Genomic DNA, 13,833 nt, shown 5'->3' on the forward strand with positions numbered 1-13,833 from the left:
CTTCAGGGAAGGCAGGAGGCGAGCTGGCTCTCATGACCTTGTTGCTGATGAGGGTCGTTTCCCTGGAAGGCCCACCAAGAGAGATGGTACGGGAAGGGAGGAGAGTGACCGGACTGGGGGTCACTGTTCCCACGGTGGGCAGATGGAGGGCAGGAGCTGGTGGGGTTGTGAATGTGCTTCGTGGCAGATCCTTCAGTGCTGTTGAGATTTTCTGGATGCCTGAAAGCAGTTCCTTCTGCAGAGGGCATCCTGCCGCATCCAGGGAGGATGGTCAGTAGACGCAGGCCAACCACCCATCTAGCGGCTCCCATTGTAGCGCAATGACGGAGGACACATGGTCGCAAGGGCTTCAGCTCCTGAAAAAATAGGAAATGTCCTTTGTGGGCTTTTGCTTCCCCTGTGGATGCCCGGACCTGTGCATCTTCATTGCAGCCTTTCTTAATGCTCATTAGCCCTGCTACCGATACACACCGCTGCATTCACCTCTCCGGTGCAAGCAAGCTTGTACTCAGTGCTGCTTCAGCTCTCTGAGGTCTCCAAGTGCCTCCATACAGGATGTGAGCCGCAGCAGGGCTGCCTGTGCGGCTCGGTGCCCAGACTTTACTTTCTTGGAGCCAGGGACAGCATCCTGGAGCTCAGTGGCTCCCTCTGAAAGCTGCCCAGAGCCTGGCAATTGTGCCTCTGAATTCGCTAACTGATTATCTCAATGTCTGTCTGCAACGGGAAATTGCTATTATTGGAATAGGGTGTTTTTGTAGAGATAGGACTGATTTGTCTCTGCTACCTTGAGCTTTCTAGAAGTGAGGCACACTTTCAGAGGGGGATTTGGCCCGCTTCATCTAGACACCTCCTGAAGGGGATGAATTGCTTTCTGGAGGTGCTCTTTTTTTGCACCGACTACAGAGAGAACCTATGGAAATAGCTCAGACTGAATATTTAAGGTGCAGTGGCTAAGGTTTAGTGAGATAAAAGTGTCACATCATACTCCAGTGTTGATATCCTTGAGCAAATGCTGGGCTTTTTAATGTGCTGCTCAGCAAGGAACTAATTTTGCTTTACTGTGGGAGAGCAATTATGAAGTGGAATTCAGACTGTGTGATTTAAAAAAAGAAAACAAAAACCCTGTTAGTGACCCAGTATAAACTGGTTGATTTACATTCATCCTCCTGTCGCTTTGGCACAAACTTGTATTGAGACAGTTGCATAGCTAAACAACAGCTACAACTACCCCGAGCTTGAGTGAGTCCCCAGCTTTGCTAAATGGTTGCAGGAGCATTAGCTCATTAAAGCCACCTGTGATGGTTTTGGCTGGAATAGAGTTAATTTTCTTCCTAGTAGCTGGTGTAGTCCTGTGTTTTGGATTTAGGGTGAGAAGAATGTTGATAACACACTGATGTTTTAGTTGTTGCTAAGTGGTGTTAATACTAAGTCCAGGACCAGGCGCACCTCAAAGCGATTGTGGCTGTGGATGAGTCTCTGCCGCAGCAGGTATGCCCCTGGGGAGACTGTGGCTCATCAATAAGGCTCCACTCGGAGCAGGTACAACCCTAAGGGACTGCAGCCTGTGGGTAAGTAAGTCCAAGCCTGAGCAGGGGCAAGGGGAGGAGTTCATTGCAATGTTAAACCCTATAACCTGGCCCAAAGGGACCAGGGGTGGAGACTGTAATGGAAATACCTTTAAGCTGTTGTAACCTGTGATTTGAGTTGCATGTTATAGGAATTACTATAGCAGGAACCACCCGAACCAGTGGAGGACAAGCCTTACAAGGAGCAGTGCAAGTGCAGCAGCGACCCAGCCTGAGCTGGCTTTGGTGCCCAGTAACTCCATGCAACACACCACCTCTGCTGCCCTGAGGGACCACAATAAGAGATGGAGCCCAAAGTCATGGGCTAAATGAACTCAACTGACATTTGCGGACATTTGATGGGTGTTTTATGGACATTTTACAGGGGGGGTCCATAGACTAAGGCAATGATATCTGTGTATTATATCAAGGATGGGGGTGGGGGGGATGGTGGTGGTTAGTGTGGTTGTACTGGATAGTGTGGGAGCTGAGCATGACATAAATGGTATGAAATAAGGGGTGGAGAAGAGAATGTGCTGGTTTTGGCTAGGATAGAGTTAATTTTCTTCATAGTAGCTGGTATAGGGCTATGTTCTGGATTTGTGCTGGAAACAGTGTTGATAACACAGGGATGTTTCTGTTATTGCTGAGCAGTGCTCACACAGAGCCAAGGCCTTTTCTGCTTCTCACCCCACCCCACCAGCGAGGAGGCTGGGGGGGCACAAGGAGTTGGGAGGGGACACAGCCTGGACAGCTGACCCCGACTGGCCCAAGGGATATCCCAGACCATATGACACCATGCTCAGCATATAAATCTGGGGGAAGAAGGAGGAAGGGGGGACATTCAGAGTGATGGCGTTTTTCTTCCCAAGTCACCGTTAGGTGTGATGGAGCCCTGCTTTCCTGGAGATGGCTGAACACCTGCCTGCCCATGGGAAGTGGTGAATCAATTCCTGGTTTTGTTTTGGCTTTTGCTTTACCTATTTAACTGTCTTCATCTCAACCCACGAGTTTTCTCACTTTTACTCTTCTGATTCTCTCCCCCACCCCGCTGGGGAGGGGAGGAGTGAACGAGCTGCTGCGTGGGGCTTCGTTGCCGGCTGGGGTTAAACCCCAACACCACCCTGGGCTCAGCGTGATCCCAGGCTCACTGCGTGGCTGGGAGTTGAGATTTACAGCTCCTCTCACCCTGTCGGAGGGATGCTTGTTCTGCTTCTCTTGTTCTTTGCTGAGTGATGCCTCTCCTCCCATCGCATGCTGTTCTGCAAGATGGGGTCAGCTGAGGCCTTTTGGCCTTTCTGCTTGGCAAGGGAAAGGCAGGGAGATACAGGGACACACATACAAGAGCAGAGTTGTTGAAAAATTGACAATAAGGAGAAAAGTGGCAAAAAACATTGCAGGTATCTTTTCATGGCAAACACTCCCAGTGTTTCCTTAGTTTCTCCTCTTGATACTATGCTATCGAATTAACAGTCAAATTCAGTTGGGGATGAAACATTACAAATAATCCCTCAGGTGAGCTCCAGGACTAATGAACAGGCTGTAACTGGCAAGTGAGCAAAAAGGGAACTTCAAGTTACCTGATGAAAGAGCTCTTGCCAGAGCTGTGCTGCAGATGAAAGCTAAGACCCAGCAGGAGATTGCAAGTTACTCAGGGAAGAGCCAGAGATTTGCACAAATCATTGATGCTGCTATGGCATCCCTCCTCACACCTCTTTGGGATTCACCACCTCCTGCAGCCTGAGGGCCAGAGGCTGCTCTCGGCCTCTCTCCCTTACGTGCGCAGACAGACAGACACACACAGAGGGTCGGTCACAGCCCTGCATGCTTCAGAGGAGGCAGAGAGCAGCTCTGGGAGCAGGAGTCAGCAGTTGGGGCAGAGATGTGAAGCCTCACCCAAGGCTCAGCGATACTCTGGGTGCATTGGCCCACAGCAGCAGCAGAGGGGCTCTTGCGCCATCAGAGCAAAGGTGAAGCAAAGGTTTCGGTGCCATTCCCCCACCCTTCCTCTCCTTGCCTACAGCGAGGATCTACCACGGTGCAGGTGAAGAGCACCTGGGGGACCAGAGCACAGTCCTATGCACTTTCTTTTCCCTTAGGGCAAGGCTTGCTTTTTAGAAGGAAATATGGCTCAGCTATGGCAGGGAAGGCACGCGGTGTTTGAGTTATTCCCGGGCAGTGATGATTCTGTTCAAGCTTTCATGCATTTTGGCTTTACATGCCACCAGCCCTGTTGGGCTGAGAGTTTCAAGCTCCTGTAATTCATTACTGAAGAACACAGAGTGAAGGACAAACCGATGTGTTATTTGCCTTTTTTTTTTTTTCCCCCCAACATTAAAAACCTTTATCAGCAGCAGTGTCACTCTGCCTTGGTATTCCTTACTCTGGTTTAAATAACAGCAACAAGATACAGCCTCTTCCCCCAGTGAGGAAAATTACAGAAAAATAAGAGAAACGCCAAACATGAAGTGCTTTCACATGTAAGTAAACCATCCACATTCCTTCAGCTCATCTTAAGGCACCTTCAGGACCCGTCTCTGCTGTCTGCAGAGGGAGCTAAGGGCACTGGCCAACCTTTCCATTGCTCGTGTCAGCCGAGCTGAATCTCACCCGTTGTTTCTGAATGGAAATGGACAGAAGCACCCACTGAGAGTTAATTCAAGGCCTCACTCCGCTTGGCATCAGACACCTGCTTTGATCACCCTGCCTCCAATGTCTCCTTTGCAGGATGGACTTTGTCGGTGGGGTGCTGTGGGTTACATGAAGTTCCTGAAAGCTATTGAAAAGGTGTGGATTATTGGTTTTAAAGCACTTCGCACTCTTAAAAAAGGTCATGTGCAAAAATGTTGCTAAGGAGGTGAAGAAACATCTCTTTCTGGGCCCTTTTGGGCTGCTTTTATGCTTACAAACACACTCACTACAGAGATAGGGGCACTCTGATTAAAAGTCAGCGACACACCGTAGCTCATGATTACACGCTTAGTTAAAAACTGAAGTGAACATAGCCCCAGGAACCGTATTAATCTACTGTTTGATTAAACTACCTTTCAGCTACCTTATTAAATTGTGATAGTTGTAGAAGAGTAACAAGAAAGTCATATGAAAGACAAGACTGATTTAGGGGGTTATTTTTTGTTGTCACTGACTATCCTAACTAAGAGGGGAAAAGGCATTTTATTCAAGGTAGGAAAAGACATGACAAGCATTTTTTTTTTGTTGTTGTTTTATCACTAATATATTCATAGGGAAGTGCCATTGCACTGCACAGGTAAAACCATTCCTCACTTAAATCCCTGTGGCCACGTTCGACTGAAGCCAGGGAGGTGAATTGCCACTAACGCACAGCTCTGCCACTGATAAACCCGGTATACAACTTGCAATTGAAAAGGCAATGCAGACACAGAATGTTTTAAGAAGGAAGCTCCCACACAGTGTCAGTTTTATTGGTGGTATTACCACTACAGCGGCACCCAAAACCTCAGCTGAGGCCAGACCTCCATGCATCTGGCACTAGTGAAAATGCATGGTCTAAAATGAGGGGCTTCTCAGTGAGGCACCGGTGGCGTGAGGGTTACGCTGCCAGAACAAGCCCCCAGCCGTGCGGTACTTCCATCGAGGGCTGTGACGGATACTTTATAAACTAGATAATAGCTCTGCATGACATGAAACCTCAGGGTACCTGAAGGACAGAAGAGAGCCCACTCAAGCGATCCGACTCTTCAGCCTGCAGCACATCTGCTGTATAAAAAGGCATGCACATAATTTATTTTGTTGTTTGTGTTCTGTTCTTAGTTTGATATACAAATCAAAGGCTCAGCATCATGATGACATTACCACTGCCTAGTAAGTGATGGAGCATCCACTGGTTGGTAACTACTCAAGTTCGCCTTCTTGGTCTATGGCATATTTGGAAATGCACAATCTGCAACTCTATAACCTCCATCTTTAGAGATAAATAATGGTCTAGAGCAGTATTTTGATGCAGAAACATAATTTCCAGAAGATGCATGAAAAGATGTCAGAGATGTTGCCTTCGTTTTATACTTCCCTTACTAGTAAATGAGTGTTACCTTGAGTCATTGTCCTAGGCTGTCTGTCCTCATGGAAGAAGACAGAAATTCTGCTTTAGACAACTGAGTGTATATATATGTGAAAGAGTTTTTCATAAAACATTCAAGTGAATTTAATCAACTTTATTTAACACAAGAGATCAAGCTTGAATGCTCGCTGATATTCACTAGCAATACCATTTATCTCAAACAACTCTCCAGTCTACGCTATATCTATTTGAAGAGAATACCAACCGTGTTTGATTTTCTGATTATTTAATACTTTTATTTCACTTGCCTTTAGGAGGTGGACTCAGGCATACAAACCAAACAGCTACAGAATGTCTTGGGATTCCTTCTCAAAGAATAAAATAATTAACTTGATGCATCAAGACATAATTCAAACTAGAGAAGTTACTGCTGTTAGGAGCGGATTAGTTTATTTAAAATTGTTTGGCGTCAGGAGATATTAACCAATATTTGCCTGATATTAGGGGTAAAACCAATCCGATAAATTTTATGAAATGGCTTTTAAACTGTGTTTGTAAAGAAGGTCGAGTATTTACTAGCTTAAACAGTACTGCTATTTAAATGTTTTTACAAGCTAGGGAAGGTAAAAAGTAATTCCTGGAGCGTAATTCCTCAAACATAACAATTTATGTGCCAAATGAAATCCATTGCTGGTGTTTCTTAAAAGCTTTGCAAAACTAAGTAACGCAGCATTAACCTCCCCAAGCTCACCAGGCTCCTGACTTTCATCAGCATTCAATTGTTGATGAATTGCCAACATTTTTGAAGTAAAAGCCATATAAACAAAAGTACAAATATGTTTAAAATGTAAATGCTTTTTGGGGGAGATCAAGGAAGAGATTAAATACCTCAGTCTGGCAAAGGATATAAGGATGTTCCTTAGCCCCCCCCCCCCCCCCCCCCCCCGACTTCAATAGGACATAAACATATGCTTGAAGTTTGGCATGCTCAGAGCTTTGAAGACTAAATTCACAAGCAGGTTTGGGAATTGCAGCACGGAGCGGTATCCTGCCCAGATTTTAGGAGCCCAGCCATGTACTGAGGCTGGAGTTAGATATCCATAAACATGACAAACTCAGGTAGGGTCCAAGCACGTGGCACACGGAGCGTGGGGGAAACTCAGCTAATAGGCAATTAGGAAGAAGAAGTCTTTAGCTCAGCCCAGTTGTGAGTTGGGGCCCTCGCTGTAGCGGACGCAGAGCTGGGACGGGTTCACACGGCCGGCCTCCTTTAGGAGTCAGGGCCCCACAGGACCGTGCCGGTCCCTCAGAAGAACGTGCCGAGGGAAGCGGAGCCCTGCGGACGCGCTCCTTGGTGAGAGTGGCGGTGCAGGTGCCTTTCCTTCCTCTGCCAAGGAGCGCGTGCTCTAACAAACGGCAGGACGAAAGCGGCTGGGGATATGAGCTTCCAGTCACCTTCTGGGCAGCCCCCGGGCCACCTCTGGGCTTCCAGCCACGCAGGGGATGAGAAGACGGGCATGTTGCTGCGCACCCCCGCAAGGGTTCGATGTCTTGGCGCTCAGCACGTCCCAGCCTCACCCGGCCGAGGGGACACCTGAAAGCGGATCTTCCAGTGAAAGGGACGGGCACGCCGCCATCTGTCGTGCCCGGCATGAGGTGGCAGCTGTACTTCAGAAAACTGGAAGTTTGGATTTAGCTTGTTATGGGAGCAGACAGGTCAGCTGCAGATGCCTACATCTTCTGGTGGATGCAGTCCCGACTTTGACCTATTGGTGATTTTCAGCCCAGGCCCAAATCCTCAGCAGCAAGTTTAAAGGTATCCGATTTGTATCTAATTGCTATTACACCTTCCTGGTGCTTCACCGTATGTTCCTGAGGCTTCTAAGGCCCGTACCTTTACTGAGTCTCTCCACACTCAGTTTGCCTATTGCCTGTGTTGTCTTCCTGTCATTTTCAGTGGTACCAGATAAAACCTTCTAAAACTATTCAAAGGAATTCTTAGGGAAAAAAGTACATATTCCTCATGAGCATAATTTCCATGATACAGTAAAAGGGGAACATCTCAATGGTCAAGTTATAATTTAATTTACTCTAGTATATCTTCTTAAAATTATGTTTGTATTACACTTAGCTTCTATCTAACAGTAGAGTTCATATTAACATAGTAATGGCACTGGAAACAGCTAATGATCTTACATTCATGTTGCATGGGGGCAGGAAATCAGTTAACGAAAAGCTGCCCCAAATCATATGCATTGACTAAAAAGCCATAAAAATGGCATATTGAAGGTGGTGGTGGGGGTCACACTGCATATCTTCAATCAATGTGATTAAATGCTTTCCAGAGATATCATTCTTACTTTTATCAAAGGGATCAAGTATTTTGTCTCATTTCTTGTAGGTGAAGGCAGAAGATGGAACATTCCATTATATGATTTCTTATTTTAAATATAAACAGAAGGCTAGACAAGATGGAGGTAATTTGTGACCTGGTATATTGTAAAAAATGACCTCGTAAACACTGTTTTTCTGGGGGGAGGAGAGACATTCCTTAGAGGGGGTGAGAAAGGGAAACAGGGGCAAGAACAATTTAAAAATAAAAAAAGGTAAAAATTTCAACCTGGTTCAATTTTTGGTTTGTAATGTTGCAATAAGCAATCTGAAGAATTAAAAATATTCAGCTGTGTAGGATGCCCCTTAGTGGTTGAATATAAACACTGTTGACAGAAGAAATAATTTAAAACATGGAAAAAACCCCCAAAATAATATTTGTATTTAGTAACCGAGAACAAAGGATTTTGTATGCTAACATATGCACAGAAGAGCCTACAAAGCCATGTTTACATAAAACATCAGAAACAGTTGGAAAAATGCAAACCAATAGTAAGAGAACATTCCTGAATAAGCTATTGCATCGAGTGAGAAGCACAAGAAAACAAGGGAAAAGGAGGGAAAAAAAGGTCAATCTCTATTTTTATTTTAATCAGAATGTATATTATGGGATGAGTGGGCTTTGCAGAGGAATAAGATCAGATATTGAACTCTGCAATGAAACTCAACCCAATACTTTTACTGATGCTTTCTTGAGCAGAGAGTTTCTGTACGACATTATGAAGTTATCTGGTCTGGTGCCATGGTTCCTTCCCAACACCATATGGATGGTGTAGCCTGTGGCCATCTCTGCTGTTACAGAAGGCTACCAGCTTGTGTTACAATGCACAAACATTTCTACACAAAAGGCATCAAACAATGCTTAAGATTCAGTAGGAAGGGTTACAGTACACCAATTCTGTAATACACACAAATGTACATATCTAGCTAGATCTAACAGTACAAAGAGTCTATGAGAGATTATTTTTATTTGGTCTGACTCTTGTCATGAGGAATATATTGCTTCTAACTTTTCCTTTTCAAAACCAGTCTTCGCATAGGAGTCAATATGCAAAAGCTGCAACAAGGTGACACTAATGAAGCACAGCACCCCCATCGATTTGTTTACACCTACTCTGATTTTAACTGTATTTTATACCTTTAGATCTCCCTATGTATACATTGGAATACAAAAAAAGTCTGTTGTATTTACAGACAGTTTGTCTTATTTGGAAACCTGATGCCTCTGCTAGTTATTATTCTTTTTTTCTTTCTTGAAGAAGTCTGTAATTCTTCCATCTTTTTAACTTTGCATGTAGAAGTCATGGCTGCAAAGTGTCTCATTACCTCCACACCGGTAACTGAGGCAGAAAAGCCACTCATCAGCACTACTGACATAAGCCTTTACTTCTTGGGTCACATCCCAAGGCAGCTTAAAAGGTCAAGGGAAATCTCTTCTTTTGAGTTAGCTGGTGTGTGCTGTAGCTGGATATACTGATCCCAAACATTCCCAGCAGCAATGCCGTCCGTTGCAGCAGTGTGTCTGATGAATTGACAACGATTTTTCCTGCAGCTTGAGTCTATGGGAGAAACAGGGCAAGTTACACGCTGATTCAGGTGAGCGCAACACAAAAGCGGGTCTTTGGAATCTCTACAAAGCACATTTTTCTTCTGCATGGCATTTAATACAGTATGAATGTGCTTCCTGCTGCAGAGTATTCAGCAGAAACTATTGCACATTTTGGAAGGCCCCCTTTTTTATCACTTTGTAAAGGAAGGGACACGTTACTGATATGATTTTTCTCTGTAACTCATTGATTTCAGTGACTTTAATGGGGTTCCCTCTGGCTACTTGGCTGAGAGGGAGAGCTGAATCAAGTGTGGAGGCTTAGGCACAAAGGAGAAGGGACTTTCTTTTTCTGTGAAGTACAAAGATCTCTTCCTTCCCACAGATTAGCTACTAGCACAGTGATGCTCCCTTGAATGTTAGTTATTAGTTCAGGAAAGCAAGGCTAAAAGGGATCAGTAACACCTTTTATTAGCTCCACAGGTAGGACTAGACCAAGCAGACAAGTTTTAACACAGTCTCTTTGCCAAGTCCAACAAAAACGCAGCAAATGCCAATCAAAGTAAAGATAAAAAATTAATTATTTACTGATTATCTGAATAACAATCAGAAAAGAAATTGAGTTACTCTTGCTTGCCTAGTACATATGATACACTGTCCAAGAAGCAGAAACACAGTGGCATAGAGTCCCTAGAGAGCAAAACACAAATCCCTATACATATTGGTGCTGTGAGTTGAAACGTAACACGTGTTTTTCTAGTTGCAGCATTTCTTATATGAAATGATGACCAGGCCTCCAATAATGATTCTTTTTATGCTTTCCCTTGCAGTCCATGGACAGAAAGCATGGTACCACTGACAGAAGCGACAGATTCCAAGGAGCCTGATTTTCACGTCCAGATTCTTGTGAGCTTAAATAATCAGAGCTGAGTGCTCTGACCTTGATAAATGTGGCTGACAGTGTGGCTACTTCAGCAGCAGCATAAGTAAAGACAAAAGAAATTCCAAATAAAATTACTATGTAAGGTGATATCAAAAGATATGCAGGAAGGCGTGAAAGAAAGTCACCGCTAGAACTGAAACACAGTATCCTTAGCTCAGCCTCTCAACTACTCAACTATCACCTCTCAGCTACTATAGTTTATGATTGTGGATGCAATCACATTGCTAAGAGCTGTGAGATTTTCCAACAAAAGGATATATACTCTCTAAACATCAAACTATGGAGTACAATATGGAAGATGCTTTACTTTGGTATATATATTTTTGGGCTGTTTTATTCTCAATTATTTAGCTGATATAAAACATTTTCAATGCATGCTTTTATTTTTTTCTTCATATAACAATTGATACTCTGTTCCCCCAGTGTTCCAGAGGTCAATACTGATTGAGGTTTCCTTATCATAACCGTAGAAGCTGGCTGAAGTGTTTCACTGACAGCTCATTTGAGTTGCTTAGGAACCCAGCATCCTTCTTCCCATTAACATTTTCCTATTGCCCCAAACACATTGCAAGAGAAAATGATGGAGAGGTAGTTTCTGTTTAAGCACTACAGAAGCATAAACTCCTTCCAAGTATTCTGCATTCAGTATTCCAGCATGATACCAATTATCAAGAATTCTCAGAATTCATTTACTTTTCAGCAGAGGCTTAATTAAGACATCTTTGAGTTGTTATGCAAGTTAACCCACCAGAAACCAGTGTTCCCCTGGGTTGGTCACGCAATAATTTGAAATAAGATCACTCTGAGCAAGAGAAATACTGGTATTTCAAAGATCTAATTAAAAGCAGAAAAAAAGACAGAATTTCCATACCTGCAACAACCTTATATACCCAGGTGTCATTCTCCGGAGAGGAATAACCATGATTTCTGAGTCTTTGCAGAAGTTCAGCCCCTACAATTTTAGAACACACAAAACATTATTAAATCCCAGGGATTTTTTACAAGTTGACCTCTTAATGAAACTATAAGATTAAGTCTAATATGGTTTGCTACAATGCCAAAGCGCTCCAAGGAGTAACACATGCAAACATTTTTTCCTCACCTGATGCTCTCTTCCCTGGAGCCCTTTACATGCTTAAGGTCCTAGGGGTATATAAAGCCCAGCTCAGTTGTATAACCTGTCACATGGGATCTGTCTGCACCGCTTAGGTGTTGGCAGAGCCCTGACTGTCCCGCCAGGGGCCAGGTATGTCTTGCAATATTGGGAAACTCTCTGGGAATGCCTGAAGCTCATTAAGAGAGCAAAGCGACAGCTGACCTCCTTAAGAACAAAAGGGCCTAAGCCTGCTTTATAGATAGCACTGGACATAAAAAAAGGAGGTCATTATGGCATTTTGTATCGTAGAGTGACAATGCAAATAGGATTGGATGGCTTTTATGTAACTTAGAGCATATATTTATGCCCCTAGGGCAACCTGACTGGGTAGAAAGCTTAATGCAGCCATGACCCGAGTTGAAAGGAGGTGCTAAAATAACAGGGTTATTTGGAGGCACATTTAAAAATAAGTTCTTTCTCTTCTGATAGCGTTCTCTTTTACTTAGCATTATGCATGTTCTTGCCCCTTTTTCTACTGCTAAAGCTTTACCTCTAAAAAATACTTAATCTAATACTTATTATTACTGTTATTACTATTTTCTGTTAACAGTGATTTCTTTCAGTGTAGTGAGCTTGGATTCAGTTCTGCTCCTGGGGTCATATAGTTCACAATGTGAGAGATGGTGGTAAAATCTAACCTACAAAATTAATTTCTATTTCTTTTAGGAGTGTCCATGGATAGTCTGCGCTGAGAAAGCTCCATTTTCCCATTATCAATACGTGCAACCTTGAATAAGGACAGCAAGGCAGAATTTGGCTCCAATTGCAGTCATACTTCTAAACATGCAGGGTAAAAATCTTCAGGTGGCGTTAGTCAGTATAGCACCAGTGAGCCCACACTGGTTTTCATCACAAGTGTGCCATAGAACAGCACTGATTTACACCCCTTTTGTCTCTGCTACAGCAGCCTAAAGCTCTCTGAGAAATATTCCTGCTGTAAAATAGCAGAAACATGAAATGTTTCTACTTGGAGAAATATTCTACATTAGCTATTCCACAACGATATCACTTATCAAGAATTCTCATAACTCATTTACTTTTCAGCAGATGCTTAATTAACGTTATATAAAGGAATGATGCTGTTTTCTTCTGAGGCTCTGGCTTACACAGCATGCAACAGGCAGATCTCATTTTCCTCTCGCCGCACCACGTTTATACCACGTGAACCCTGCTGGCACCAGTGGAGCTATGTCTCATTCACAAAAAGGTAGCTTGAGTTGAACTAGTCCTATAGCATCAATTTAAATATTAAAAGCAAGAGACTGGGAACCTGCCAATCTGTTGCTGTTTTTCTTTAAATATGCAACTTGCACAGTGACCCCATGCTGTACCTTAAGTGCTGTATACCTTAGCTATAGGAAATACTCTATTAATGGGCAACAACTGACATAAAATTGGGACCTGACTGAAGTTAATGGAAAGCATATCAGTAAGTACAAGTCACCGTACCTGCCCAAACGCATTTGGGATGAATATCTATACTGTGAAAAGGCAAAGGCTTTTTTCTTGTTCTTGTTTCTCACCGTGTGCTCCATGCTTACTTTCCTGCACAAACAGGAGAGTGCCTGGGCTCGCTGCCCAGAGCAGGACAAGGCTAACGCTGCAGAGTCCGTATTCTTCTGGAAATACACAGAACGCGGAGATTTTCCTTTAAATTTCCAGCCTTGCCTGCATTCAAAGAAAAACCTACTTACTGCATCATCAGAGTTTCAGGAGCTGCGAAAAATGCTTTACTAACAATTTCTGTCATTTTGCATGTAATTCTTTCTGTTTGGAGAACAGCAGTGAGATTCCTGTGGCATGGTATTCAGAAAGGGAGAGCTTTCCAATGAAGTTTCTTTGTGCGGAAAATAAAAGGAAAGGGAAAGAGTATGCCTTGAATGCCACAGCTGTCTTTAAAAATGATTTCTTGGCCATGCCCAACACAACCAAATTGTAGAACGTTTTCTGTAATTGCAGGTGTTACCAAAATCTGTAGTATTTTCCTGAGGACTCTGAAAGAATAACCCTGCCAGGCTGTTTCAGGAGAACTTTGAACAAACAAGGGGCTGCCTCTGTTCCTTTTGAAGTTCAAGCCTCTGAGAATTGAGTCCCGACTGTCACGATGCAGAGATGAACGTGCCACTCCGAGGCAGAGGACCAGGTAACGGTGCAGGAAAAGCACAAAGAGCAAGGGGCTCTCCTGGCAAATAC

General features: G+C 43.8%; 1 protein-coding gene across 2 annotated transcripts in view; it reads right to left on the bottom strand.

Annotated features, from left to right (window-relative positions):
* Positions 1 to 6,607: 6,607 nt before the first annotated feature.
* The window catches only part of ERICH1 (glutamate rich 1), a 103,472-nt gene continuing 96,246 nt past the window's right edge, over positions 6,608 to 13,833 (bottom strand). Inside the window, exons 6-7 of one of the 2 annotated variants that reach the window (XM_075049243.1) lie at positions 11,356 to 11,436; positions 6,608 to 9,554 (exon numbers count right to left, since the gene is read on the bottom strand). In XM_075049243.1, the coding sequence (XP_074905344.1) occupies positions 9,391 to 9,554; positions 11,356 to 11,436 (245 nt within the window). In that variant the 3' untranslated portion in view covers positions 6,608 to 9,390. The remainder of the gene's footprint in view (positions 9,555 to 11,355; positions 11,437 to 13,833) is intronic. The other variant, XR_012653316.1, reaches the window with a different exon arrangement.

Source organism: Buteo buteo, chromosome 17 (genome assembly GCF_964188355.1).
Source record: "Buteo buteo chromosome 17, bButBut1.hap1.1, whole genome shotgun sequence".
NCBI classification, from domain to species: Eukaryota; Metazoa; Chordata; class Aves; order Accipitriformes; family Accipitridae; genus Buteo; species Buteo buteo.